This window comes from Ornithodoros turicata, chromosome 3, assembly GCF_037126465.1.
Source record: "Ornithodoros turicata isolate Travis chromosome 3, ASM3712646v1, whole genome shotgun sequence".
NCBI classification, from domain to species: Eukaryota; Metazoa; Arthropoda; class Arachnida; order Ixodida; family Argasidae; genus Ornithodoros; species Ornithodoros turicata.
In genome coordinates, this window is record NC_088203.1 from 84,958,978 (window position 1) to 84,985,349 (window position 26,372).

A 26,372-nucleotide genomic window follows, 5' to 3' on the forward strand; every position below is an offset into this window, starting at 1 on the left:
CGATAGATGGCGGTCACGTACTGTGGTGATCCACTTTGGCAGTGGTATCAGCGTAATCGTGACGTTGCTCTGGAGTCTCTGAGAGGTTCACTTTGTGTACCAGGGCTTTCGAAAAGTGACACCGTGCAAATACTGGGTGACAGCGCAACGTGATAGGGAAGAACCGTAGCCGGGCTTGAATGGTACCGGGAGCCTTTATTGCATACCTCGAAGGTGACGGCGGTTCGTGTGCTTCATGGAACAAAGACGAAGCAACGGTTTTTGAATGATTTATTAAGGAAAAAAGACGTGCAAATAAACGAGTAACTCCTCGGAGAGAAGGGCAGGCTGCGAGAGTTATTTAGGCCCTCCCTAGCTGTACCAATAATTACGCGGTAATCTTTATCAATGCATTACCGTATTCTCCTGTGTATAACGCGCACCCCTAAAAACGGGCCGAATTTGAAAAAAGTTCCGTGTATGTAATGTAAAAGTTCCATAACGCGCACCGCACTGTTGCTACAAGCTTATGTACTGCCACCACTATACGCAATAAACCAAGGCGGCGTATAATATATGCATATGCTTTATTGTAAACATATTTAGTTTCGCGTCCCTTCTCAATCACGCCAGCCTTCTGAAATGAATTCAGGATTATTCACTGCTCAATAGCGTCCTTAAGCAGTATCATGAATTCTTATGAACTCCAGCACCCTTTCGCCGGCTTTGTCAACGGACCCAAAGGGATTCGGGAGAAACTCACGGCAAACCCTGGAAGAGGATAGAATTTGTACGTCATCGACCAGAAAAGGAACTCTGGAACCGGAAAATACGGTATATGCGCCGTGATGTTTCAAGTTGTCAAAGCATGTTCCAAACAGACGTTATTTATCTCTTTTGAGCCCCTGCACGTCTTAAAGCAGCGATATAGGGTACAAGTTGCTTAGGCACGACGTCTTCCGCCAGGAACGTTAAACGGAACGTTAAACGGAACGTTAAACGGAACGTTAACAGGAACGTTAGGGCACACGGCACACCGTGTGCCCTAAGCTTTCGGCGCACGTTAAAGAATCCTCAGGTGGGCAAAATTAATCCACAGACCGACCGCGCTGTGGCGTCGCCCATAATCATAGTTGCCTCGCCACGTACGTAACGCCACAAACTCCCAAAACTCGAATATCATTGTGCGATATCCCATAGATATCCTATGGATGTCGTTGGACGTTTGCGACCTTGTAGGGATGTCACAGGGATATTAATGGTTTGCTGGGAAATATATTATTAATGATGGAGCAGTGATACTAGCTAGCTTTAGTACGTCTAAAGAACTTTACGAAAACCATGCGATAAAGCGAGTTCAAATCAAATCCACGCTATATCGCAATGTGATGTCATCCGCTTCAAAGAAACAGGGCGATTGGCTTATCGTTAACACCTTCCAATCTACTGAAACTCGCTAGTTATTTATCGTAGGACGAAACTTTCGAACGAGTAGACCTCTACCCGAGAAATGTCGCCGTGACGTTGGTAGGCAGACTGAAACCGAAACAAATCGGAAGGAAATGGGCACTTTTTCGCTGACTCCTATTGAACGAAAAGTAGGACCGAAGGTCGCGTTCCTTTCGGGGACCGTCGTAATCCACTCAAGACCGTGGCTTTCGGGCGCGATCATGTTCGCCTCCTAGCTTCGAGCGTAGTTCAAGTCTACGAAATTGGTGGCGCTGTCGAACATTATGACGTCATTTGTTTACAAACAGGGAGAGGTCTACTGGAAATGGTGGCACTGTTCTCAGTGCCGCCATGGTCACGTTTCCAATGACGCGTCTTTTTGGTGCCAGTCTTTCTTCACGAGGTTGATTAGTAGATTTAGTTTGGTGGGAGAAAAATAAAAGGGGGCGAATATGATTTTTATGTTTTAAAGAATTCCGTGTTAGCACCGCGAAGCAACTGTGGCTATGAGCGGCGTGCAGACGTGGACAGATGGAGAGAGGACAGGGGGACATGGGAGGTCTGTATGCGTCCTGGGCCAACTTCAGGAGGTGATAACCGTGAAGAACGGCAGAGTACTCCAGTTCTCGCAATTGGAAGAGGAAATAAACCACCTACTTGGACGTCTGTAAAAATACTGCACAAAAGCCTGCATGCCTTTGAGAGATTTGATGGCGGGGAATCAGGATCTTCGCACCGTCCACGTCAAAAAGTATGCTGTGGAGTCTGGGAGTCTGGGAGTCCAAGGCTGCTTGGAGATGCTTGTCTATGCTGACGATATTGTCGGGGACAAGAAAGATACGTTCTGTGTTCTTCCAGAAGGTTGTCCTTTCTGTGCTCCGTGTCTGCTTACTTTTTCACGAGAACTAAATTTTGGTGCGTATTTAGTGAGACTTCATTTCTTTCCACGTCCAGTAACGAAAAAAAACAAGAACTCACAACCAGTGAAAGAAGTACAGCTTCCCGGTCAACTGTCAAGTGGTTGCCCATCGTCCGTGAATTAAATGTAATAGACGAGTTCAGAAAATCCCAGTGCTCTTTGCACCCGCGTTGCATCTTGGGCTCTTGCTGAGCGGGGGAACGAAGAATAATCCTTCACATTTCGCTTTCGCTGACCTTGACACGTCGTGGACAATGGACCGGTAGGGGAGAAATCGGTACAGTTTGGAGGCCCCACCCGTTTCTTTCGGATTAGTAAACTCCCACAGTTCAAAGCGGCGCTAAGCAATCTGGGATTTTCTGAACTCGTCTATACATTTACCTTCGACTTTCCTCCAACAGCAACAACAATTATATTTCGACGATGAAGTGGGGAGGTTTTCCACTCTACACACACACTTTCCTACATTTCTGCTGTACTCATGTACTTTACCAATACTCTGATTGTAGCTTCATTTTGTGTTTCTTTCTTTTTCTTTTTTTTACGTAAGGCTTACGCGTGTGCGAGGAGTATTTTCACTCATGTTATCTCGTTTCTTCCTACCACCTACATTTTTATCACCTCCCCCACCCCCCCACCCCCCTTCCCCCGCGCATACAAGCTATCTGGAAACTTCCTCCACCAAGCTCCGCTTCATCAGCGTACGGAATAAAATGGTCATAATCAGCCGAGCGTCCATCCAGCCAGTTGGCTCGTGGGGGGGTCACCAGGGTCACAGGTCACTTCCGAAGGCCACCCCCATTGCCTTCGTCCCCCCCAAACACGTTCCTCTACCACTTCTATAGAAGGTGCTCTCCTCACAACCCGACTTGCAAAAACAACCGGCGCTAAACAAGTGCATCTCGTATGCGGAGGAGGCTTTGGGCCGGTCACGTTTTGTGCTCGAGAAGTATCTTCTGCGCCTTTCTGCCTATTTCTTTTTCTTCTTCTTTTTTTGCGAAGGAATAATTCTGTGCGGTAATTCGGCGTGCTATGAAAGACGGATGAGCGTATGTGTGTATGCATGCGCTTTAGCTTCTTTCTTTCTTTCTTTAATGGTTTGTTTATTTCTTTTTGCGTTCTCGTTTGCGTTCTGAGGTAGAGTCGAAGGGATACTGAGAACTAATTATTCCTCGGTGATTCTTCTGATTTGTAGCTGCCGAACAGGTCGCGTTTCGCTTATCTTTTTCTGAGTCTTCATAAGTAGATGAGTGTGGCGATAGCGGGTTGTGGTACGTTTTAAGATATTATGCGCGATTGTAGCTTTTTTTTTTCATTTCTTTATTCTTGTTTTTTTTTTCTCTCTCTCTCTACGGTTCAGCATTCAGTCTATAGCCTTAAGGCTATCTGTCGCACTTCATTTTTTGCGACTTCCATTACGAATTTGACCGCGCACCTGGAGACAAGTAAAAAAAGAAGTAGTTCAGAAAGGTGATACTTTGTCCTTCCTGATTTCTGCGATATAAGAACAAGTGAAAAAAAAAAAAAAAAGTGGGAGAACGCTCGCAGGTGCGCACGCTAACTTGCATGATCGCAGTGAGTTGCCTCAGATGATGACCATGATGATGTTGACGATGGTACCTGAAAAAAAAAAATATATATATATATATAGTACAACGTGCTCCTCTGCTGAATTGCAGCTGGAAGATCTTATGCTCTCAAAAAAGAGATGATGTTATACCGCGGAACAGGGCTTAGAAGGGAACAACCTTTCTAAAGGCAACTAAACAGCGGTTCATATGCGGTCAAAGCTTCTTTCGAAAACTGCTGAAAGGAGGAAGGAGAGTACCTGTCACGTCACGTGGCACGCGATCTTCGGGTGTCTACGGATCTCTGAAGCAGTATGCAGGATACAGCAATACTTTTATCAGTGACTTATTACCTTGCTCAGTGCCTCTCCTTTAATAATGCACTTCAAAATTACCTTAAAATTAATCGATCAAAATAATCGATATTTCAACTTTGCAACATTTTATAAAATTTTGGTTATTGTCGCTGAAGCCTATATTGCTTATGGACAAGGTAGAACCTCTCAACGACACCTCGATCGGCGTCCTAGCTTCACGCGTTCGCGAGATAGACTGCCCGCAAGGTACGCGTACCCCCCATATTTCCGTCTCTCTTGCAGGCGCAGCCACACCCACAGATTGCGTCAGCTGCCTCAATGCTCTTGTTAACTTAAGAACCTAATACGCAAAACGCACTGTCGCACACGATCTGGATCGCCCCGCAATCATGGTCGGCGCAATGCCAGACTTGTACGTATTTGGAGTATTGTATTTAAAATACTGTATTTTAAATACGATTTGTGGTATTTTGGTACTCTACTCAATACTTTTTGTTTTGTGCATTTGTACTCTATTTAAAATACATTTTATGGTATTTTCTACTCAATACTCTAATTACATATTTTAGATCTTCCTCTCAAACTTTCTGGGTCTCGTCTTTCCATTATCTTGCTTGTTCAGTGGAAATTTCCTGAGTCCCGGCTTGCGGACTTGACCCGGACATTGGCCCTGCTTCGAAGTCTCCATTTAGAGATCTTGCCCCATGTGTACTAATCCTTGGCGAGTGAGGGTTCTATTATGTGTGCCCTGATGCCGTGACGCCGAATTCTGACCTCGCCGAGCAGGGACCTGCTAGAAGTTTGCTTTGTTCTGCGTCCCATAGTGCAGTTATGTGGTATCGCTTTGTCATCTTTTTGGGACTTTTTAGATGACTCCTATCGCACAGCGGCGGCTTCCGTAGTGCGCGGGGTTTAGACGATTCATGTCACATAGCGGCGACATGCCGCATTGACCAGTGACCGGTGACTTTTTGCGTTCAAGCAAAATCATTTCGCGTCCATTCCGTTCAGCTTGTTGCCTTTTAGTTCCGTGGCGACGGGCTGTCTGGTCGCCTATAAGAACCATTTTGCAAATAAAGTGTACACACTTAAAACGCAAGACTGCCTTATTTGCGAGAGGTACTCGAGTATCTTAATTGTATTTCAAATACTTTTTGGAGTATTTTGTACTCTATCTTAAGTACATTAATTTTCATGTGTTTATATTCTCTCTTAGTTACATTCTAACATTAGTATCTATTATCTTATCTTCAATACATTTCGTTGCATCGCATTGCAGTACAATAATTTCGTTGCATGGTAAATTTTGACCTGGCTACCAAACCGAACTTACAGACGTTTTCACGTCAAAAAGAAGAAACAAAATTCGTCTTCTGCTACGGGTTTTGGCTTCGGTGTTTCGTATGGTATTATAAATAATTTTCTTCTCGAATAGTAACCTCAGCAGGTGCTAACCTGGTTGCACCCGTTAGGCAAACCGGTTATACCGCCATCACCACAACGTCCGTCTTCAAACCAAGCGGAAATGCTATACCTATAGAATGTGCGAACATTGATGATATAGCCCTTTCATTTTCTAGGCACGTTTCGCACTGCTTTTCGCCAAGGAGACTAATATTGCTGATAAATGATAGCTGTGTCTCGATAGATTATGGTAGAAAACTCAGTCTTGCTGAGTCTGGGCTGATGAGAGATGCAACCATCAACGTCGTTCATGCACAGTATATATGAAACGGTCCATGAAAACAGTCCACACCTCCCATCGCCAGGAATCGACCTCGTGGATAACTCCCTGTTGCGATCCGTTCATGCTACAGATTGGCACGCCCTCGACTTAAAGGACAGGTGGAGTGCGTGGGAGGAGGTTATGCCGATGTGATGTAATCAGACCGACAGTGTGAGCACCCCCGACGTGAGACGTGCCGTGAGTGCATGTTACATCACTTACTTTTTGTCACATGACTTAATGTTTCTCTCTCTCTTTTAACCCTCCGTTGTGCAAGTATAAGACAACAGCCGTGCGGCGGAAGCAATTTGGAGGGGGGGGGGGAATATAGGTTTATTGCAAAACAAAACAAAAAACACGAAAGAGGGGAAAGGTTAGCCTGGCAGCAAGGGGGGGGGGAGTAATTTGGATATAGTTTAATTGTCACAGAGAGGCGCAAGTCGCGCTCTCTCCTATCAGAAGCGATAACTGTGCCATTCGGCGCAGTGGTTGGCGGAGAGTGTTATGATACGATAACTGATAAGATGATACGACCACGGAGGCACAAAAGCTGTGCTATTTGGCGTTTGCCTTTTGTGTCCCTCATGGCATCTTCGACTGGCCGCCACCGATCGCTCTAGCGCGCGTTGACAACTGCTTCGGCCGTTGTTTCTTTCTTCCATCTTCTTTTTTTCCTCCAGCTCGGAGCGCTCTGGCTTATAGCTAGGTTTCCGCAGTTTCGGTTTTTATTTGTGGACGGATTCGGCGTATGTTTCTCGATGTTTATTGATTTTTCACGAAATCGGCGTTTTTCGTTGTTTTTCCTGGCGCGTACATGGTTACCCGACAGTTATCGCCGAATAGAAATCGCAATGTAATTTCCGCACGACGCTCATTCAACTTGGCGTTGTTCCCTGCGGTGGCGCTTTACGGCTAACGAAAAAGTAAACGGATATTTTTCACGACCATCGTATTTCTGTATGGTGTTCTGATCTGCACCAAAAACTTGCTGGGCATGTGCAGCAATTTATTTCTGTCGTGTCCTGGAATGTCCTTCTGTGTTCGGTGTTTTCCGGTTAAAACTGAAGGAGGGAAAGTTAACCCGGCGTACGTTTTTCAGTATTTTGTTGTTAAAACCGAAAACGCAGAACCCTACTTATGGCACCGCCAGTCGAAGATACCATTTAGTGTTCGCACGACCTATGGCTTCATCTTTAATGGTTACGCGGTTAAGTCGTTTTACAGCGCGTAAAGCTTCACGAAACAGAGGAAGTGCTATAGTTAATTCCGTTTTCGATACTTTTTTTTTTCCTTCAAAACGCGCGTTTATCGCCCCCCCCCCCCCCCACACACACACACACGCGTTGCTGTGAACGGCAGAGTGGAATAACGGCTCTCGCTCCAGAGCAAGACCTTTTTCGAGCGTATACTCGGTCGGAGTTGACGACCTGCGGGACCCATCGGCGGACGTCGATGCGTCTGTCCGCGTGGTTGACGACGTATTTGCTCTGGGGCGAGAATGACAAATGGGCGTCTTTGTCTGTCGTCTGGTCCACCGACCCGGGGCCCACAACAATGGAACCTCGCGAGATGGGAGGTCGGGAAGAGACTTCATTTTGCGGTGGCTCTTCTCAATGCGGGGGAGGAACATGGACGGATTGTTCGGGGGAGGCTGTACTCGCCTCTTGTTATACTAATGTTCCGGCTTTGTAGGGAAGACGCGGGACAAGCAGGCATCGGACGCCGTCCCCCTCTCTTATACTGGGGGTCGTCGTGGCCGATCGATGACGACTCCTTCAGCGTTCCTTCATTAGTCGAAAGCTCCGGGGACGAACCTCGTTTTGTTGATGATGCTCGTTATGAATCGTGCATGAATTACGATACTCTTACTCGTTTAACTGGAAGCACCGTAAAGGAGCACTAAAATGTGCAAATATATTTTTGCGGAATGAACGGTGCCGTTACCTTGACACGAACACAAAAGGAATGGAATTCATTCGTTGCATAGTTCGTGATATATAAGCGAAGAAATACCTGGAATTTACGCTTTCCCTCTTCCTCTCCTTCTCAAGAAGGCCGACAACGCGGAGCGCTCTCTCATTGGTTTCCGCAAGCGATTTGTCCAATCATCGCGGGAGATCGTTTACTGAGACCAATCCGAAGCCTCCTCGCATTGTTGCTTCTTGAGGAGGAGAGAGAGAGAGGGAGGGAAAAGCGCAAATTGCAGGTTCTTTCACAAGTAAATCACTAATGATGTAACGGATGAATCTCGTTCCTTTTGTGTTGAGGTCAAGGTAACGCCATCATTTATTCCGCGAGGATAAACTTTTTGCACTTTAGTGCCCTGAAATGCACACGAGTTAGATTTTTTTTTTTTTTTCTCAGGTGTTGCTGTAGCACACCTGAGAAACACCTGTAACACAACGTAACGGTATACACGCAACATAATCGAATTATGCACTTTTTTTTTCTTGGTTGATCGCTTTCCACGCCGAAACTGGGAGGGTTCGTATCACGGGTTCGAATCCTGTCTGAAGTTTTCCCTGGGTTTTCCGAAGACTTTCCAGACGAATGTCGGTACAGTTTCCCCTGAAGTCGGCCCAGGACGCATACTACCCTCCTGTCCCCCACTCCTTCCTGCTGTCCTCTCTCCATATATCCACGTCTGTACGCCGCACGTAGCCACAGTTGCTTCGCGGCGCTAACACGAAAAAAAAACTTTTTTTTCTTCTTCTTTCTAATCCCATTCCCTCTCGCTTCAGATTCAGAGACTGCCTCTCTCTAACTTCTCAAACGGCGTCTCTATATTTTACTTTTACATAGTGACCATAACAGCTACTAAGCCTGATGGTGAACGGAGACAACAGAGCAGTTCAGATGGACGGCGAATAGACTCATGAAAGTAAGTTCCCGACAGCGTGAATAAAAATATGGGCTTCGAGGGCTCGACCCGTTGTACCTTTCACTACCGCACCTCGTTTTGCGTCAATACGCCCCTAAAAACGATAACTTCACCGAATAACAAGCTCGGAATGATGTCGTACTCTTTCCAGATCGGGCGAACACGCGAGGCATGCGCCCCTTTTGCAGCAGATTGGATACACGCTAATTGTCACAAAAAGGCGTACGTCTCGCGCTTTCCATAAATGAGGATTGTTCTTTTTTAAATGCCACGTTAGCGCCGCGAAGCAACTGTGGCTATCAGCGGCGTACAGACGTGGACAGATGGAGAGAGGACAGCAGGAAGGAGTGGGGACGGTGGGTGGGGAGGTTGTATGCGTCCTGGGCCGACTTCAGGGGGAACTATGCCGGCATTCGTCTGGAAAGTCTTCGGAAAACCCAGGGAAAACCTCAGACAGCACAGCCGGTGACAGGATTCGAACCCGTGTCACCTCCCAGTCTCGGCGTGGAAAGCGATCATCTCTGCCACGGGAGCTGGTGAGGTTCTGTTTTAAAGGGGCACTTGCAAAAATTTTTCCTAATAAAAATTACATTTGTCTTAAACACCGAAACCGTTGGTGGTGATGGTGGTGCTGAAAGGGCTCGCCGTTGTCTGCCTCACAGAGGTGGGCAACGTCACGACTGACGCCCTGGGGAAACGTGCGTCCTGGGCCGACTTCTAAGGGAACTGTGCCGACATATGTCTGAAAGCGTCTGCGGAAAACCCAGGAAAAAACCCCAGACAGCACAGCCGGCACCGACACCGGTGGTGGTGGTGATGGTGAATGGGCTCGCCGGCACCGAAAACCCGAATTTGACACGCTCAGAGCCAATCAGCATTCAGAACGATCTCGTTCTGTCTTCGAATTGTTGCAGACGGCGATGCGTCACCTTTTCTGTAGCACTTTATTTCTTGCTGTCAGAGTGTAAAGAAATAGGAAAGCATGGTATAAGAGGAGCGGGATTTTCGCTCACGATTAATATGAAACTGCTGGCGGACCCCGTCCCCAGAACATACACCAAAAAGCAAAACGCTCCGTGGTGTCACATGTTATGCTACGGAGGGAGGCAAAAGTCTCGTTCGGGGTGAGCAGCCAGGCCGCCTCTCATAATCAAGCCCTTACCAAGGCTCACAAGAAGCAGTCGACGCCTTGCTCGCGAATATATAGTGGACTCGAAGCCACGTATACAAGCAAGGCACCAAAACTAGCCGACTTTATAATAATCATCTGCCAACAACAACGACACCCTCCCCTTTTGCCTCGTGAAGTGTCAGTGTTGCCAGCCACAGGGTTGACTTTGTGACTCCCGAATTTTTCTTCTGCGTCTCCCTCCCGGCGCGACTCATTTGCAAGTTATTGGTGTGCTGCCCAGTGACGCGGCAAGGGCAAAAGTAGAACGCAGACTCCGTCCTCCGGCGTATGGTTGCCATATAGAAGTCGCAACTCTAGCCTCATTTATATATTGCTGTATATACGCAGTGAGGAGGTTGAGTACGTAGTGCACCAGAAATAAAAAAAAGAAGAAGAGGAAAAAATGCCTGGCGAACGGTGGGTCTCGTATGCTCCGGTGATAATGGGAGATGAATTCTTCTGAATGGAAAGAGGCGAGTATTCTTATCTTGCTCTTATTTTTTACAATGAAGGTAAAAATAAACTAGGAAGCGGCGTAAAAGTTTTTCTCATATATAGGCACATACATTGGGGACGCTTATCTATATCACTGTACAAACCCGAAAGTGATTTGATCTCATGACAGGCGAAGTCAAGTAAAAGGCAACCGAGAATAGGTGAGGTCTACATGCAGGTTAGCATTAGCAAGTAAAGCTCCACCTTGACTGTCGTTTGGGCTTCTGTGGTTCGTAACCCCATGGACTACCACGTGCACGAGAGCACTATGGCCGCCTTGATTGGCCCTGGTCATCAAATTGTTTTTCGGCTATTCATCATTGGCCGCACGATCGGCATGTAACGTGTCGACTTGCAGAGGTTAAAATCGCAGGTTCAATCCTGACCGAAGGCGGTCGTACACTGTGCGCCGGTGATTACGGGCGCTCGTCCAGAGAACCCCAGGTACTCGAAATAGTAATCTCCCTGGTCGTAAACAAATGACGCCATAGTGTTCGACAGCGCCGCCAATTTGGTGGAGTTGAACTACGCTCGAAGCTAGGGGCGAACAAGGTCGCGCACGAAAGCCACGGTCCTGAGGGGATTACGATGGTCCCTGAAAGGGACGAGACCTTCGGTTCTACCAACGTCATGATGTTTCTCGGGTAGAGGTCAATTACCCGCAGTCCTATCACTCTAAAAAATAAAACTCCTTTTTAGGTGTAATTGGGGTGTATTTGGGGTGTATCAATTGTTTTACTCCCTTATTACACCCCCAGGAAAAAGAATACACCCTGGTTTTGGTCTGAAATGGGTGTAATATGTGTATGTCCCGCTCTGCAGGGTGTAATTTCGAGAATTGGTGTGAAAAAGGTGTAGTGGCCATCAAATTTCTAACGTTTCGCTACGACAGGTCTGGCAACAGTGTGCTGTTTGTTCTGTGTTCTCCAGCTATGGCGGTTGGAGTTAGGTGTGGAAGTTTTCGTGTTCTTTGGGGAGGTCGTTTTGTGAACTACAGGTCATTTGACCATCTGAGTTTAGTATGACACTGCAAGGATTATGGTTCCGGGTCTCGAACGGATGCAAGCAACAGATGCGCCGTGCCCATCGGATCGAGTAACTTGTCCGAGCGTCTTGCTGCAGCGTGCTGTTTGGTAAGTGTTGTCGGTGTATTTTGTCTTGTCTGGTTGATTGAGGTGCCTTTGAAGCGGGTATTTTGAGATTATGTTTGAACCTTAAGTGAAATGCACGGATTAGATCAGAGAACAGTGCGCGTCGTGTTGTGTCGTCGCGCGTCACATGTGGTCGTTAGGCAAAGTCAAGGGCTATACGTAACAAACGAAGTTGGTGCAATTTGTGGTAGCAAGTAAGGCAGCTGGCAAGAGTCACAACTCAAGAGGCGAGAGGTAGCGGGCAATGAAACCACGAGGCCACAACCCTCTGATTTCCGGTCAGATGTGCTGAGTCAATGGCTGGGCGCGTCTTCTGAACAAGGCCCTGGCTGGCAAGTTTGCGTGTTGGCGATGTCAGAATGGTGTAATTGGTAATACACTTGACCAGAAATCAGAGAGGTATGGGTTCGGGTCTCGCTACCGACACTTCGCTGACCCTTTACCGATTGCAGCTTTGTAGGGACATTGGTCTTTTAACTACACTATGATTGTGTGCTTCTTAATTTCTACGTTATTTTAGTATAATCATCTGATTTTTAACTAGTCACAATATTACCATGGTTTTGGCGTATTATAGCTTAAACTGCTTTTGCGCCAATAAATTCAATCATCATCATCATTTATCGATTGTCTTACTTTCTATCTTGAGCTGCTTGCATATTGACGAGGGCTGTGTTTCTCTAGCCTCAGCTATCTGCATAACTGTCATGTAATTTGTATTTCGCACTTAATTTGATTAAAACATTTCACAGTTCATTTTTTCTTTCACTACAGAGGCAAGACTTCTCTTGGCCTAACCGTAATACCTTCATCTTGGTCGACATGTTGGTGGACACTTTTGTTTTGTATTGTGCGGTGACTATTGGTGTTGTTATGCAGTGCATGCAGTGTTATTATAGGTAATACGAATAAAGAATATGCCTGTTACTTTAACCGTTGTGTTTCTGTTGCCCTCGACATAACACCCTTACTGAAGGGTGTTGTCTTGCCTGGGGGTGTAGACATACACCAAAAAGGGAGTCAGTTAGGGTACCGCTAGATTACACCAAAAAAGGTGTTCAGAGAACACCCTTTCTGAGGGGTGTAGTTTTGCCAGAGGGTGTATATATACACCAAAAAGGGAGTCAGTTAGGGTATCGTCAAATTACACCCAAAAAGGAGTTATATTTTTTAGAGTGTACACCGCGGCACGTGCAGCATGTCACCTTTACCTCTGCCTTGTGCCGGCACATTTTACGCAGCCTAACGAGCTACACAACTTCCACACTCCTGCACTTGGACTAGTCTGTCTGAAGGGTGCCTTCGATAGAGAGGCGTGAGGTAACCTCCGAAACATTGTTGCTACGGCCCGAGAATGCGTTACCGTGCCGCAGCCACCAGAGGCCTCATATTAAGCGCTACCGTGAGCTTGATTACCAGATCAAAAACAAAAATATATTTTGCCGACTCGAAAATACCGTTACAAAGCAAGACAGTGTCGAAGCTTTTCAGAGCACAAACTGTCAGCTGCATAGCATTGAGTATGTGAACCGAAGCCAGACGTATGCAGGCAGAATTATTTGCAGGGCCGTTTTCACCAGAAGTTACACTTGTGTGACGGATTCATCGGGTCATTCCTCCGACACCCAAACGCCTTCGCAAAGTTGGGAATGTTCTGGAGGGGCACATTGCACCGCAGCTCTTCTGGCGAATATCCCGGCCCTGGCTTATCCCGATTTGAGCACCACTTGAAACAGCTCGTTATGTAGAAGGCCTGCTCGGCCGTGAACCCCATAATGCCACCCTTGGCGTCATCACCGGCCACGCTCTCGTAAGCTTTATACGCTTGCGCCAGCCCTACAGAATCTGCGATGTTCTCGGACACAGCGTGGCTCTTTCGGTGCAGAGGAAATAGGAGCGAATCGTACATGTCCTTCAGGCAGGTCACTCGTTTCTTGTACTGGAGACGCGTCGTCTTCGACCACCAATCCCTGCGTTCACCGGTGGCGTCCCGAAAGCTAGATTCCACGTCGAAGCCGTGCACGATCTCATGGGCGACAATATGGCCAAGCCCACCGAAGTTGACACTGTCGGGTTCCCGAGGCATGTAGAACGGTGGATTGATGATCCCCGCTGGAATTATCATGGAATTTGACTGGGGCCAGTAATACGCGTTGACGTCAGTTAATCTGTATCCCGCTAAAATTTCGCTTTCTGGCTGACGCTTCCAGAGCTTCTCTTTTTCGTTCTGCATGATAACGTACCAGGACTTCAGTCGGCTTTCCAGAAAGACAGGTCCAGCGTCAGGTACGATGGAATACATTTCGTCCAGGCTGCTGAGGATGTTGTCTGGGTATGCAACAAAAACGTGCATCGAGTGGAGCTTATGAATGGCGGTATCTCGCGTAGCGTTGTCCATCCAACGGCTTTCCTGGAAGGACACCTCGAGCGCCTCCTTGACCTGCTGCACCATACGACGTACATCTTTGCGAACTTCGAGAGGGACAGACTGGACCACGAAAGGGGCTCCGAAGGCGTATGGCAGGATTTGGTTCACCTCTCGATAGCACACATTGGTGACGAAGTTCCTTGCGCGGGCACGGCTGTTGAAGGAAGTGTACATCAACTGCAACGAGACGAAAGGGGCAAGGAACTGTACCACGAACCAGACGACGAAGTTGATCAGGTCGTGGCGGCGTCTCCTGTCGTCGAGAATGATCGCAGCCACACCACGAAAGTAGTCTTGGTCCGTTATTCTGATGACGTCCGAGCCAAGGACCTGGCCCGATTCCGGAAGGTGGTGGTTGAATGCCGTGGTCCATTCTTCCCAATGGATTCCTGGAGTATACTGCTCCAGGTCGGATACCTTTACAGAATTGGCTGATCTTACGGTGTCGGTCACAGCCCCAAGCATAATGACGACGTTGTGCTCCAATAATATTAAAGACTCGAGGGAGACGTTCCTGCCGATGATATCCGAAAGAGACTCCATGTACTTGTACAATGTGCCCCCATTCATGAACTTCCTTCTGTGAACCCATTCCATAAGGTAACGGTTCCTCTTCATATGGAGTGTGAATTTGTAGACGTCCCTGAGATCAGAGTCTATGGACACCTCAAATAGTACTGGTACATTCCAATTGAGCGCCAAGTCCACGACCAGGTCCAAGACGTCGACCGCGCTTCGATTTATGTCCAGGAGGCCAAGTGTCCTCAAGAAGTTCTTAATACTGGGTCGGTGGTCTTCGCCGGTTCTCAGGATATCGATGCAGGTTCTGAACATAGCGGCAGCCTTCTGCACGGCGGTCTGTTGGCGAGCGGGTACATGGCGGATGCGGAGCAAGGTGTCCATGGCAGATCTCGCAACACGTGTTTGGACCTCCGAGAAGACCAGTTCGTGTTTCGGGCTATTCGCCTTCCAGCCGTCGCACACAAAGTGGTAGAAGTTGTTGCAGGGGCTTGTGCTGTAGTTAAGTGACCGCGCGAGGACAGACTTGATATTCCAGCAGGAAGGCGTGTCGCACGTAGGATAGAGGTAAACAACCTGGGACATGGCAGCGAGGAAGGCTGATAGTGAGAGGCCACCGCCGAAGCACAGCAGATGACCCCAGGTGCAAATTCGTCGCCGGTTGTTTCCTAGGTCATACCGCAACGGCAAGATGTTGTGCGTGTGGCTCTGGCTGGACGATTCCGTGAGGACGGACACTGTTGCGGTGTCCTGGGTGGGAACGGTGTCGGTTACCGTCGAGAAAGGGCTCTCCATAGGTGCAGAAGAATGTCTGGACGTTGCCCTCTTACGAACAGTGCCTATCACACGACGAGCTTTGAGCGCGAGCGCGAGGTTCCCCATGTTCGCTCTTTGTCTTCATCGTGTAACCTACACTGTAAACTTTTTCACACCTTTAAAGGTGTGCGCTATGAACATTCAACCTGGTTGCGTAACATTGCATCTCCAGGATGATATTTTACAAAATTTGGAAAGCATTACTAAAGACAAGTGTCAGTGCAAATCTTGCTTTCATTATGTCTTGGATATCGTAGGTACGAGCTAATGCATATATGCATCGCTATCGATTATCGAGCACGCGCAAGTGTCTACAATACTGTTGAACAATGTTGAGATGTTCCAAGACTGAACTTTTGGAGGACAGACAACACTCGAGTAAAGAAAATTTGTGCGAAACCGTGCTCCATTATTATGTTACCAAAATTACACCTAAAAAGGCGTGCGCCATGCACGTTGTTACACCTTTAAAGGTGTGAAAAGATTTAGAGTGTATATGCACGTTTACTGTCATGTTTACAAATAGGTATATCTATGCTTTCCACTATACCACTTCCACTGCCACTTTATGTTCGCCTGCTTCGTGATTGTGGCTGCTTGCTGATTGCTTCGTGATTGTAGCTTCGTGATTAATGCTGAACTGTGAGTAAGCTCAAGATTAAGTTTGTTCGACTGACTATAGGTTGTATTATGGCACACTCTTGAGACAGAGCTTCACCGCATAGCACGCTGAGGGCAGGCAATGATGCCTTGATGATTTATTTAATGATGCCATTGCACGCAATAATGCCTTTATCACTACGGATTTGGGGAAAGCGCGGTGCGCACGCCTTTTTGTTGCAGTTCGACTAACTGAATACGTCTCGCAAAAAAACATACGTCTCCCATTTCCAACAAATCCCAGGGCAGCAACAGATTTTCTGGCGCTTGTTACGTGTTTTCGGGAGCCAAATTTTTGTGGAAACCTTGTGAAAGATCCTGTATTTGTGACTGAAATGGTGTGTTGCGGCCATGGGCTTTCTAATTAACGAAAAAAAAAAAGTTACCTTTCCTAGGCAGATCTTTGAGTTCAATTAAGCTAATTAGAATAATGAGGTACACTCATAGAAAACACCTGTTGGGGTAGCAGAAACCTTGAATAAGTGTCGTGCACAACGTTTCCAATTTTTATCTCACACATTTTTTTTTAATAATTAGGGGTCACTCTCTCATGTAACACCCTGTACTATATGCTTGGATATCGCAAGTGCTAAAACATTTTTTAACAGTCACATCTGTTCGACTTTGTTAAATATAACAATAAAGTAACTAAGTTACTTGAACGTGGTAACTGCAGATGTAACTAGATACATTTTCAAAAAGAGTAACTGTAACTCAGGTGCTATTTGTGCAGATTAACTGTAACTGTAACTTAGTTACTTTTTTTAGTAACTTGCCAATGATTGGGCAGAACGACCTTGTTCGCCAGACAGCGTATAGAGGAATTACTAAGTTCAGCCTGCTGAATCCATGTTCTCTATAATGAGAAAAATTCTTAACAGCGTAACGAGCTTTCATCTCCAGCTCCCTGTTTCAAGATGCGCTCTTCACCACTGACCCACGGAGGGCGTACGCCTTTTTTTGTGGCACTTATGCTGCTCATAATTGTCACAAAAAAGGCGTACACCTCCCGTTTTCAACGAATCAGGGTAAATAACGATATTATTCGGGATGATGGGTAGCTAGGAGCGTGCTATACGGCGAAGATCATTTTTAAGAGTGCACATTTTAAACCCTTTGGTTTGACGCCATCGCAGCTTATCAAATGATCTCGTATGGTTTGTCATCTTAAAGGGGCACTAAAATGAAAAAGAAAAGAAAAACTTCTCAAATGAAAGTCCGTACGTGTTTCAATTAGTATAATAGAAGCAAAGTGAGTTCTACCGTTCTGAGCTACCGTCTAGAAGAAAAACGGCGTGAATGAATCAAAACAGAGCCGTCTTTGGCGGCAACGAATCGGATCCTCAGGAAGTAAAGATTGGCGGCATCTAATCAGACAGCAGGAGAAGTGCGCGCATGCTTATCGTGTGCGTGTGGATTTGGAGGGGGGTCCGGTCGTAGTGTAGTGTTCATCTGCGGCACGATGCGCAATGCTGCATTTTTCAATACTGATGTACTGAATTGTGGCCCACACCATACCGCCATAACCGCGGAGAATGACCCACCACATCAACATCCCATTGATGTGTGTGTGTGTGTGTGTGTGGCCCACAAGAGCAACCACAAGTGACAACAAATCTTCACGTCGTTCGGACAGCCACACGTACCACTCCGCTTCGTAAGTCGCGCTCGCGAGAGCAAGCGAGCTCGCCATTGTCGGCCTCACAGAGGTGGGTAACGTCACGGCTGACGCCCCGGGGAATGTGCGTCCTGGGCCGACTTCTAGGGGAACTGTGCCGACTTATGTCTGAAAGCGTCTGAGGAAAACCGGATACCGGTGGAAAAAGACAGCACAGCCGGCACCGGGATTTGAACCCGGTTACCTCCCAGCCTCGACGTGACATGGCCAGCACGCTAACCTGAGCCACGCGAGCTGGTGTGTTTTTCGCCGGAACAGCTCCATGGCATGGCACAGACTCCTTCTTGCCTCGGCACTACGCAGTGAACGTCGCTTCAGCTTGTGCATCGCGTATACATCGGATGTTTTTAGTCCTCACCGGAACTGCTCCATGGCATGGCACGCGCAACATGCATGGACTAAAAACACCCGATGTATAGCCGATGCACGAGCCGCGTAGTGCCAAGGAATCCAGTATAATTCTGATTGTAGCTTCGTAACGGAATCAAAGTGTCGAATTACGGCAACAATTGCTAGACCAGGAAAAAACACAGCGCGAAAACAACAACCACGGTCCACCAACAAACGTCCAACCACGGTCCAACAACCACGGTTTTTTCCTGGTCTAGCAATGAATTACCAACTAGCTCAACATAGCATTTTGTTGTACGACAACAAGTGCGCAATTCACTAGCGTGTAACGTAATTTGAGGTGAACTTGCGGTGAAATTCTAGCTCCCCTTTAACACCTCGACCAACCTCCTTGCGTTCCGGAGTCCCGTGGCTTTGCACGTATTCACAGCAATATCGAAGTCAGAGTCGTCACCCCTCGCACGAAGAGAAGGGAAAGACGGCGTATCCAGATGGGTAGCGAAAGTGAGAAATGGTCGAAGCGACTGCAAAGGCGGAGAAACAAATGCACCCATATTTGGCAGCACAGAGGCAAACCCGATGAGAAATGATCTCTAGGACCCGACTCAGTTGAACTGCGACTCGGGCCATGCAACGCAGTCGCTCGGGCAGCAACGCCGCCAAAAGAACAGCAGAACTAGGGAGCTTTCGCCTCTTTCGTCTTCCTTTTTTTCACTATTTTCTTTCCTTTATGTGTTATGACACGTTCACTTTTTCTTTTTTCCTGGGTTTCTTGTTGTGTGAGTGTCAAAGTCGGTGGCGTCTAGCTTTCGTGGTGTGGAGTGTTGTCGCTGAAGTGGGAAAATGCTGAACAATGAAAATGTTGCCGTCATCGACGCCGAGGAAGAGGCCAACGACTCGAAATTGGCACGGCCGCTGCGATAATTAGACAGACGTCGTGGTCATTGTTGGAAAGTGATAGCGGCTAATACCCCCGTCACACGGACACTTTCGATCCGCATTGAGCCAATGCTCATCGAGCTCAATGCGGATCCGGCGCTGCTACACGGACACGTTCGAGCAGCATCGAACTCCGATCCTGCTTAACCCGATTCAGTTCGTTAAACGGGACTGAGATTCTCAAGACAGCTTGAAGACCGCCATTGGCATCCTCGAAGTCAGCGAATTTGTAGTGGTAAACAAAACATTACATTAATTTGCATATGCTCCTATACAAGCCCATGGAATTTCACGGTTACTGTTTTACTCTAGGTATGAGGGGCGTCTGCGTTTGCTAATTTGTTTAATCTCGACCACTCTCGACACCGCACTCCCCGTAAATGCTTCGTAAGCAGCACAACGCGGAAGCGGATGCGGTTATTCTGGACTTTTTAGGAACATATTTGTCAATCACAGCGTATACTGTCTCGGGGCTGTTAGCGCCACCTGTCGACAAGCCAACCTTTCGATACACATAGAGTTGGACCGTGTAGCTGCATCGCGCACCGAACGCTCCTGAGAAACTGGATGCGGATCGGCTTCAATCCGCATTGAAAGTGCCGTGTGACAGGAGTATAACATAGCGTTTGTATTCCGCGCGCTCTATCAGGACGATAGTATATAGGGAAGGACAGCGTTGTATTTTGAAATGCTGGGCTTGTTTGCACAAAAGTTGGGCTATAGGAACCAAACTGTAAGAAAGTAGTGCTGCTCTGCGACTGCTCTAACAACGTCTATGCTGCAGCACTAAACCACGTTGTCTTACAGTTCATACCAAACGCACTGCCAAAACATGACGAATCGTGAGACGAATTCAATCTCACTATCAGTTTTTTCGCCAACGTCAACGTCACTTCCACTGCCAAAAGAGTATCAGAGTTTTTGTTTTTGTTGTTGTCTTTGCTATTTAAAATGAGCATGCAAGGACTCGAAACAAATATGTCAGGAGGAATACAAATTAGGATTGCAAGCCCCGGGATATAGATTCGCACAAAACGTAGCTACGACTGCAGCTGCCAAATGCTGGTGTGCAAGAGGGCGTCCAATCTCGCGGGTCTGAAAACCCTCTTCCATTGGCTGCCAGGCGGTGACGTCATCTGATCTGACCAATGGTGAGGCACGAGCCTTCTTATTTTTTTTGTTTCTTTCCCATTGTAACTGTATATTGCACCGCCGGTGTCCCGCGTCTTGCCCGTTTTCGCTAGCAGACGACTGTCGGCAGCCAATAAGAAGTGTTCCGCTGACCTGACGTCCCCACACACGAGGAGCATATAGCCTTTGTGAGATCGCCGCCGCTACGGGCATTCTTGTAAACTAATTTTCTCAGGAAATTCGTTTTGCGTGACAGTTCCGTAAGGTAGTATATGTGCATATCACGCGATAGAAAAGAAATATGCGTTCGAAGTGACCTCCCATTCTCCTTCAAAGAAAGGATGATGTGGAGTGGCAAAAAATATCTTTATGTCATGTTCCTCGCATGACTTTTATGCAAATGGAACCAGCTGCCCTAAGGAACTGCAACAGGTCAGCTCCCCCTCCTGCCAGCTATGTGACATTCCGCTACATTGTGAGTTGGCCGTTGTTTCTCACAGTGTGACTTGAGCTTCTGCATTCCGAATGCTGAACGCCTTCTGTGAGGTACACTACATTTATAAAACGTGGTCCGCCGTAAGCCTGACATTGATATTACCGGGGTCTTGCCTCCCTGAAAGCTTCACTTTAACTATTTTTGTTTTATGTCTGCCGTTTCTTTGCTTCAGTGGTCCTCGTACATGCGACGCAGTCATTTGAAAATTCCGCAATACCACATACCGATTCGCCACTTCCTTGGACGCTATGATGACGCTTTGGGAGACGTTCAAGACAAAGTTTCCGAGAACGCGATAAGCCGATCGGGCTAGTCCTTTGATGCAGCTGAGATTACATTCCTGCCTTGCACACACTGTACGCGTGGATTTGACAGTTTGCCTTCCTATTCGCTGCCGCGTCCCTAGCACAAATTACCGTCGATATATTTAACACTAGAAGTCCTACATGGTATTCTTACGTTGTTTGACTTCTTAAAGGATCCGTCTGGGACTGTTGCTAACCTAATCCATTAATCCGAAGGCAAAAGCGCTGAAAGAACAGAAGGAACAGATAACCACACACCCAGGCGCGCCTCGTGTGTGGTTGTCTGTTTTTTCTGTCCTTTTAGCGCTTTTACCTTTGGATTAACGTTTGACTTCTTTAATATTTCGTAGGTATTGCGAATAAGACTATTTGGGTTAACTCCGCAACGAAAAATAATACTGGTTTGTTGATACACAGGCTAAGGTTCTTCTCCATAAAATTTAGTAACTGAAGTCCAGATTCGAATTGACGAACATGACTATTTTGGCCTTCGCGAACTTCGCTCGAAAAGGTGAGCGAGCAGCGTCGTGGATACGAAGCTTTCCCGATATACTGCATACCTCCCTCACCAACATGAGTTAGATGAACAATAACAACTTCCAGCAGCCTTCCGCGTGTACTGCAGTGCGGAAGGACGTTACAACTTTCCGCTTTGCGCTATAGGAAATGTTATCCATTACCGTGCTTCGGCCGAGCACAAAGATGGACACTACAATTATTTATATAAAGGAATCTCTATCGATGAGCACCGTCGGCAGTTTTGGGGTCGTCGGGCAAAGGGGGAAAAGTTGAGTGACCCCATAGCGGGTCGTAAACACAATCTGTGCGGACCCGAATCGAGCACGATCCGCTTCTGGAACGAGCCAAGAAGAAAACGTCGCCCACAGAGAACGGGACAAAAGTGTAGCAGCACGAAAGAGATGGATGATGCAGAAGCGCTCGGATGGCACCCCACTATCCGCGCTCGCTCTCCGTGCGCGCGGGCTTCCTTCAACGGCGATATTGAAGCCTAATTTTCTGGAATGCTGCGTCTCTTCCAAGGCGTTATGTCGGAATGACTCTCGCGCTGGTCAACATTCGGAGCTGCGAAGCGCGGTAACGCGTTGGGCGGCGGATCTCGTTACAACTGTGCCTTCACTTTCCGTGACGCTCAGAAGACTGTCTTAAAGGGGCACTAAAGTGTGTGTGTGTGTGGGGTGGGGGGGGGTAAAACGTTTTCCTCGTATAGTGAAACATCCCGTTACCTTTACACCAACACAAAAGGAACGGGATTCAACTGTTACGTCGTTCGTGATGTATGAGCCAAAGAAATCACGATGTACGCTTTCTCTCTCCTTTTAAATAAGCGTGACAATGCGGAGCAAGGTTGCAAAAAAGAAAAAGGAAAACTGTGAGTTTAAAAAAGAAAATCAAATGAATCTGATTAATTTGATTTAAAGTCGAATTTATTTGACTATCATCAGACTTTTAAGTCAGGGACAGACAGAGACACTGCTTCTAATCACCGAGTTACAGTGCGTATGCTAAAATGTGTCTCACGAGAGGAATGAGAAATACTTCGTACAACGAGAGAGCGAGAAAGAGAGAGCCTGATCCACAGCTACCTGAACCGAGCGCAAGGCAGCACGTAAAACGGACGGCACAGAGACGCCTTTCTGCATAGGAAGAGTTGGTCCACCGGCTTTGCCCTTGAAAGAATTTCGATCTTCACATACTTAAGCAAACGACAATGTTGATAGTTACTATACTATGTTTCTCTCAAACGGTTCTTCCTTCTGGAATGCTACGCATTACCCTAATTGCTTTACCTAATGCGCTTATCGCTGTTCATGATATGCCCGGTAATGTGCGAACTTGATAATATTAATGAACAAATAACTAAAATAAAAATTATAATGAAAATAAGGTCGTCACCAATACATATTCAGTAGACGGCCGGGGGGGGGGGATTTATTGGCAGAAAAAAAGGAAAAGGGGAAAGGTCAGCCAGGCAGCACGCCGGCTTGCTCTTCCCCCCAAAAAAGCCTAAGCGGAACTTGTTTCGATATCGCTACTGATCAGCTGGTACACACTTATATTTTATTCTTTATCTTGTTTTTGAAAGGATCGAGCAAAGCTTGAAGAGCAACCAAATCCGCCATGCCGTTAATAAAGTAGTGTAACAGTAAAACCTTTATGAATACTCGTATAGGATTTACACGGCTTTGAACACTCCCGTCGTGAAAGTAGGAAGGTAGGCACCTGTTGAAATAGTTCTCTCTAGATAGTAGTTTCTTTTTTTTATTACAATGTACACGCACAGCTGACCTTCAGTTACAAACTTGCTTCTTGCAGAGGGCCTGGAAGAAACAACGGAACAACGCGCAAACGGGTAGTCCCCTCTGCCTTACTTACACTTCCGCAGAACCGGCGCGCATGTAGTGTCTTCATGTTGCGTATATGGTCCCCGGAAGGGCCTGGAAGCAGGCACGTCGGTGGTTTATGTCTCTGACAGCCGGGAGATGAATGTGGGAGACAGGGGTGCAGCGACTGGAGGGAGATGGGGGAGGGGGACGCACATACCACACCGCGGTGGTGGTTACAAAGGGTCGCCCAGAGAAAAAGCGAAGTAACTAAAAGGCTTAAAAACTCAAAGAGCGGGTGGAAGATGGACAAGCGCAAATGAAGCGTTGTGCTCTGCTCTGTTGACACCTGCGTGTGTGCGTGCGTGTCGGCGTGGTCTCGAGTGGTCTGACCGGGCTGAGTGATCTTAGTTTCCAGCTGTGCGATGTGTGTTTCTTGCAGGTTTCCTACATGTGGAACTTCGAAAGAGAGTAAAGAGAGGATATGTAACGTGGTTGTGCAGTGAGGGGGCCACAAAAAAATTAGGACCTGCTACCTTGCATTCGTGGGTTGTTATTTGTTAGCAAATGAGGAGGGTGCTACGGAAGTGAAAGGGGTTTGTCACATCAAAACGCACCGCACCAGGATTGATTGATTAATTGATGAAAGTTCCGCAAGAAGTCCTAGAACATCCATGGTGAAAAGGTACGATGACTTATCTCAAGGACCAAGTATAGCACTTTGAAACCCAAGAGACTTGCTGTGACCTCCCCTAGCGACAAACGCGAACGAGACAGGCATTTGTACATGTCTTTTCCGCAATGTTATGCTGACATTGGGAAGATAAAAAGGGAGACTAAAAGATATCGTGCTTGATTACATCGGCGATTGTATGATCGCTATCGGTCGCTGTCATTCGAAGAAACATTTGTGAAAGGCTGGTCAAGAAGAAGAAGAAAACACGAAGAAAGCTATGGCGCTTAAAGTTAAGGCTGGTCAAATATTTCCTTGATTGATTGACTGATTGATTGATTTGTAAATATTGCAAATACTTCCTTCATGCGCATCCTCTGAAGCGGTTTGCGTTGCGCGGTATTTTCTTGTGGACTTCGGAACATATAACATATCATACTCACTGGTGAAAAAGATGGAGGCCCTATACTGACCGTACACTCTAAAAACAGAGCTCCGCTATAAAATACGCTCAGGACAAAGAACTGCTCAGAATGGCATCGTTGACGCTTGATTTTAGGAGAACGTGAAAACATGAACGTGAACATGAATACAAGGTGTCCTAAAGAGGCGTTCCTGTTTTTAACAGATGCATAATCTTTTAAATCATTCAGTGCTTTCACACATCAAGCATCATGGAACAGCTGGTCGCACCAGTGCGACCTACGTTTCCATTTTGTTTTCTACTTCTATTCTATTCTATTCTAGATCATGCGAGAGACCAATATCATTCGGAATGTTGGTGGACTAGGAACACGTTGTGATGACGAGATCCTGCCTTTATAGTGTGCAGAATGCCTTTCAGATAGCTTATGTTACGTTTCTATGGTTACGATCCCATGTCATCATCACTTCTTCATTTATTGTTGTTGTCTATGGTTCCGCGTTTTCGGTTTTAACCGAAAAACACCGACTACAAATGAATGTCCGACGAAAGATTAGGGTGATTAATCGCTGCACACGTTTTTATGGCTGCGCTGAGACGCACAGTTTTGAAATTACGTTATTGCGATTTATATTCCCCGATAACTGCAGGGTAAATCATGTACACGCCAGGAAAATCACAGAGAAACGCCGATTTCAAGAAAATAAACAAACACCGAAACCCCCCCCCCCCCCCGCTGAATTCGCCCCAAAATAAAACCCATAAGGCGGAGCCCAATCCAGGGAGGCACCTCGGATAAAGACAGCATTTGTAACGAACGCTTCACCTGGGTTTGCTCTTATGTGGGTCTCTAGACCTTAGCAAAATATCGAGAGCTTGCGTTGTCATCACTTTGGGTGGAAGAATGGCTAAACTCAAAATTTCATAGTTTTCAAAATGCGAAAATACTTTTTTGTCCCTTAATTGCAGAGGTTGGCATATCGTGCTACGTAATGACCGTCAACCTTATGATAATATTTTTAGGACTATTTATGTCTGTTTGTTTATGCCTGAGACGACAGGCAGTTATCTCTCTTCTGTGACCACGATATTTGTCACGTGACTGACACGGGAATAAATAATATGGCATGGGAAACGGGGGACGATGTGCAAACAGGCTGAATGCCTCGCGGCTAAAATTAATAACGGGAGTCAGGGGGGCAATGGGCCGCGACGTTTCGGATCAGATACTCCGAATGCCACCCACTGGAGATATCAGGGTCTGAGATGACGTCATGCGGGGGTCATACAAACCACAGCAGAGGATATTCTTTTGCAGATTCACTCCTTTATTTATTTATTTATTTGTTTGTTTTCGCATGTCTGGAGAGGTAACAACACATTCATGAACCGATATTAAGAATGATTCCTGAATGACTGATCAAGAATGACTGGTATTATTTAACAATATCCACTTAAGATCTATAGAGTCCTCCTCGTTACATGTACTAAATTGTATGTGTAGCTGTAGTTGTGTAATCATGTTGAGGCAGTGTGTTAGTAAATTACATACAAGATCGTCTAGCAAGAACTCTTATAGTTTTCATATGGGAATCAGAGCCACACTGCCATTGTAGAGTAGCACACCAAGTTGGAAGCCTCTTGTTTTTTGCCTTTGTGGAGCGAAGCACGTTTTCTCTGGCCAATCAAAAGCATCCTGGAAACGTCACCGTGACATCAAGCGCAATAACCTGGCCTTGCGGAGTATATATGGCTTGTATACGAGTATAATTAGTTTCAGTGTACCTGTAGTGCTTACCTAGTTATGTCTTCTTCTTCCCTTTCGTAATTCCTCGTCACTATGTTATCTTCGGATCTCTGTGATCAAACTACCGTTATGCAGAGTCCTTGTCCTTTTGAGGCACTACCAGTACTACAAATGAAATGAATAAATAAATCGGACACATGACAAATG

General features: G+C 46.7%; 1 protein-coding gene across 1 annotated transcript; it reads right to left on the reverse strand.

The window, feature by feature from the left end:
• Nucleotides 1-13,081: 13,081 nt before the first annotated feature.
• LOC135387420 (neprilysin-1-like) lies at nucleotides 13,082-15,470 on the reverse strand. Its single transcript, XM_064616625.1, has one exon. It carries the CDS (start codon nucleotides 15,396-15,398, stop codon nucleotides 13,230-13,232), a length of 2,169 nt encoding a protein of 722 aa, XP_064472695.1. The 5' UTR covers nucleotides 15,399-15,470; the 3' UTR covers nucleotides 13,082-13,229.
• Nucleotides 15,471-26,372: the final 10,902 nt, after the last annotated feature.

Coding starts and splice junctions, on each gene's coding strand:
- LOC135387420 (XM_064616625.1), bottom strand. CDS start 15,398: ATGGAGAGCCCTTTCTCGACGGTAACCGACACCGTTCCCACCCAGGAC.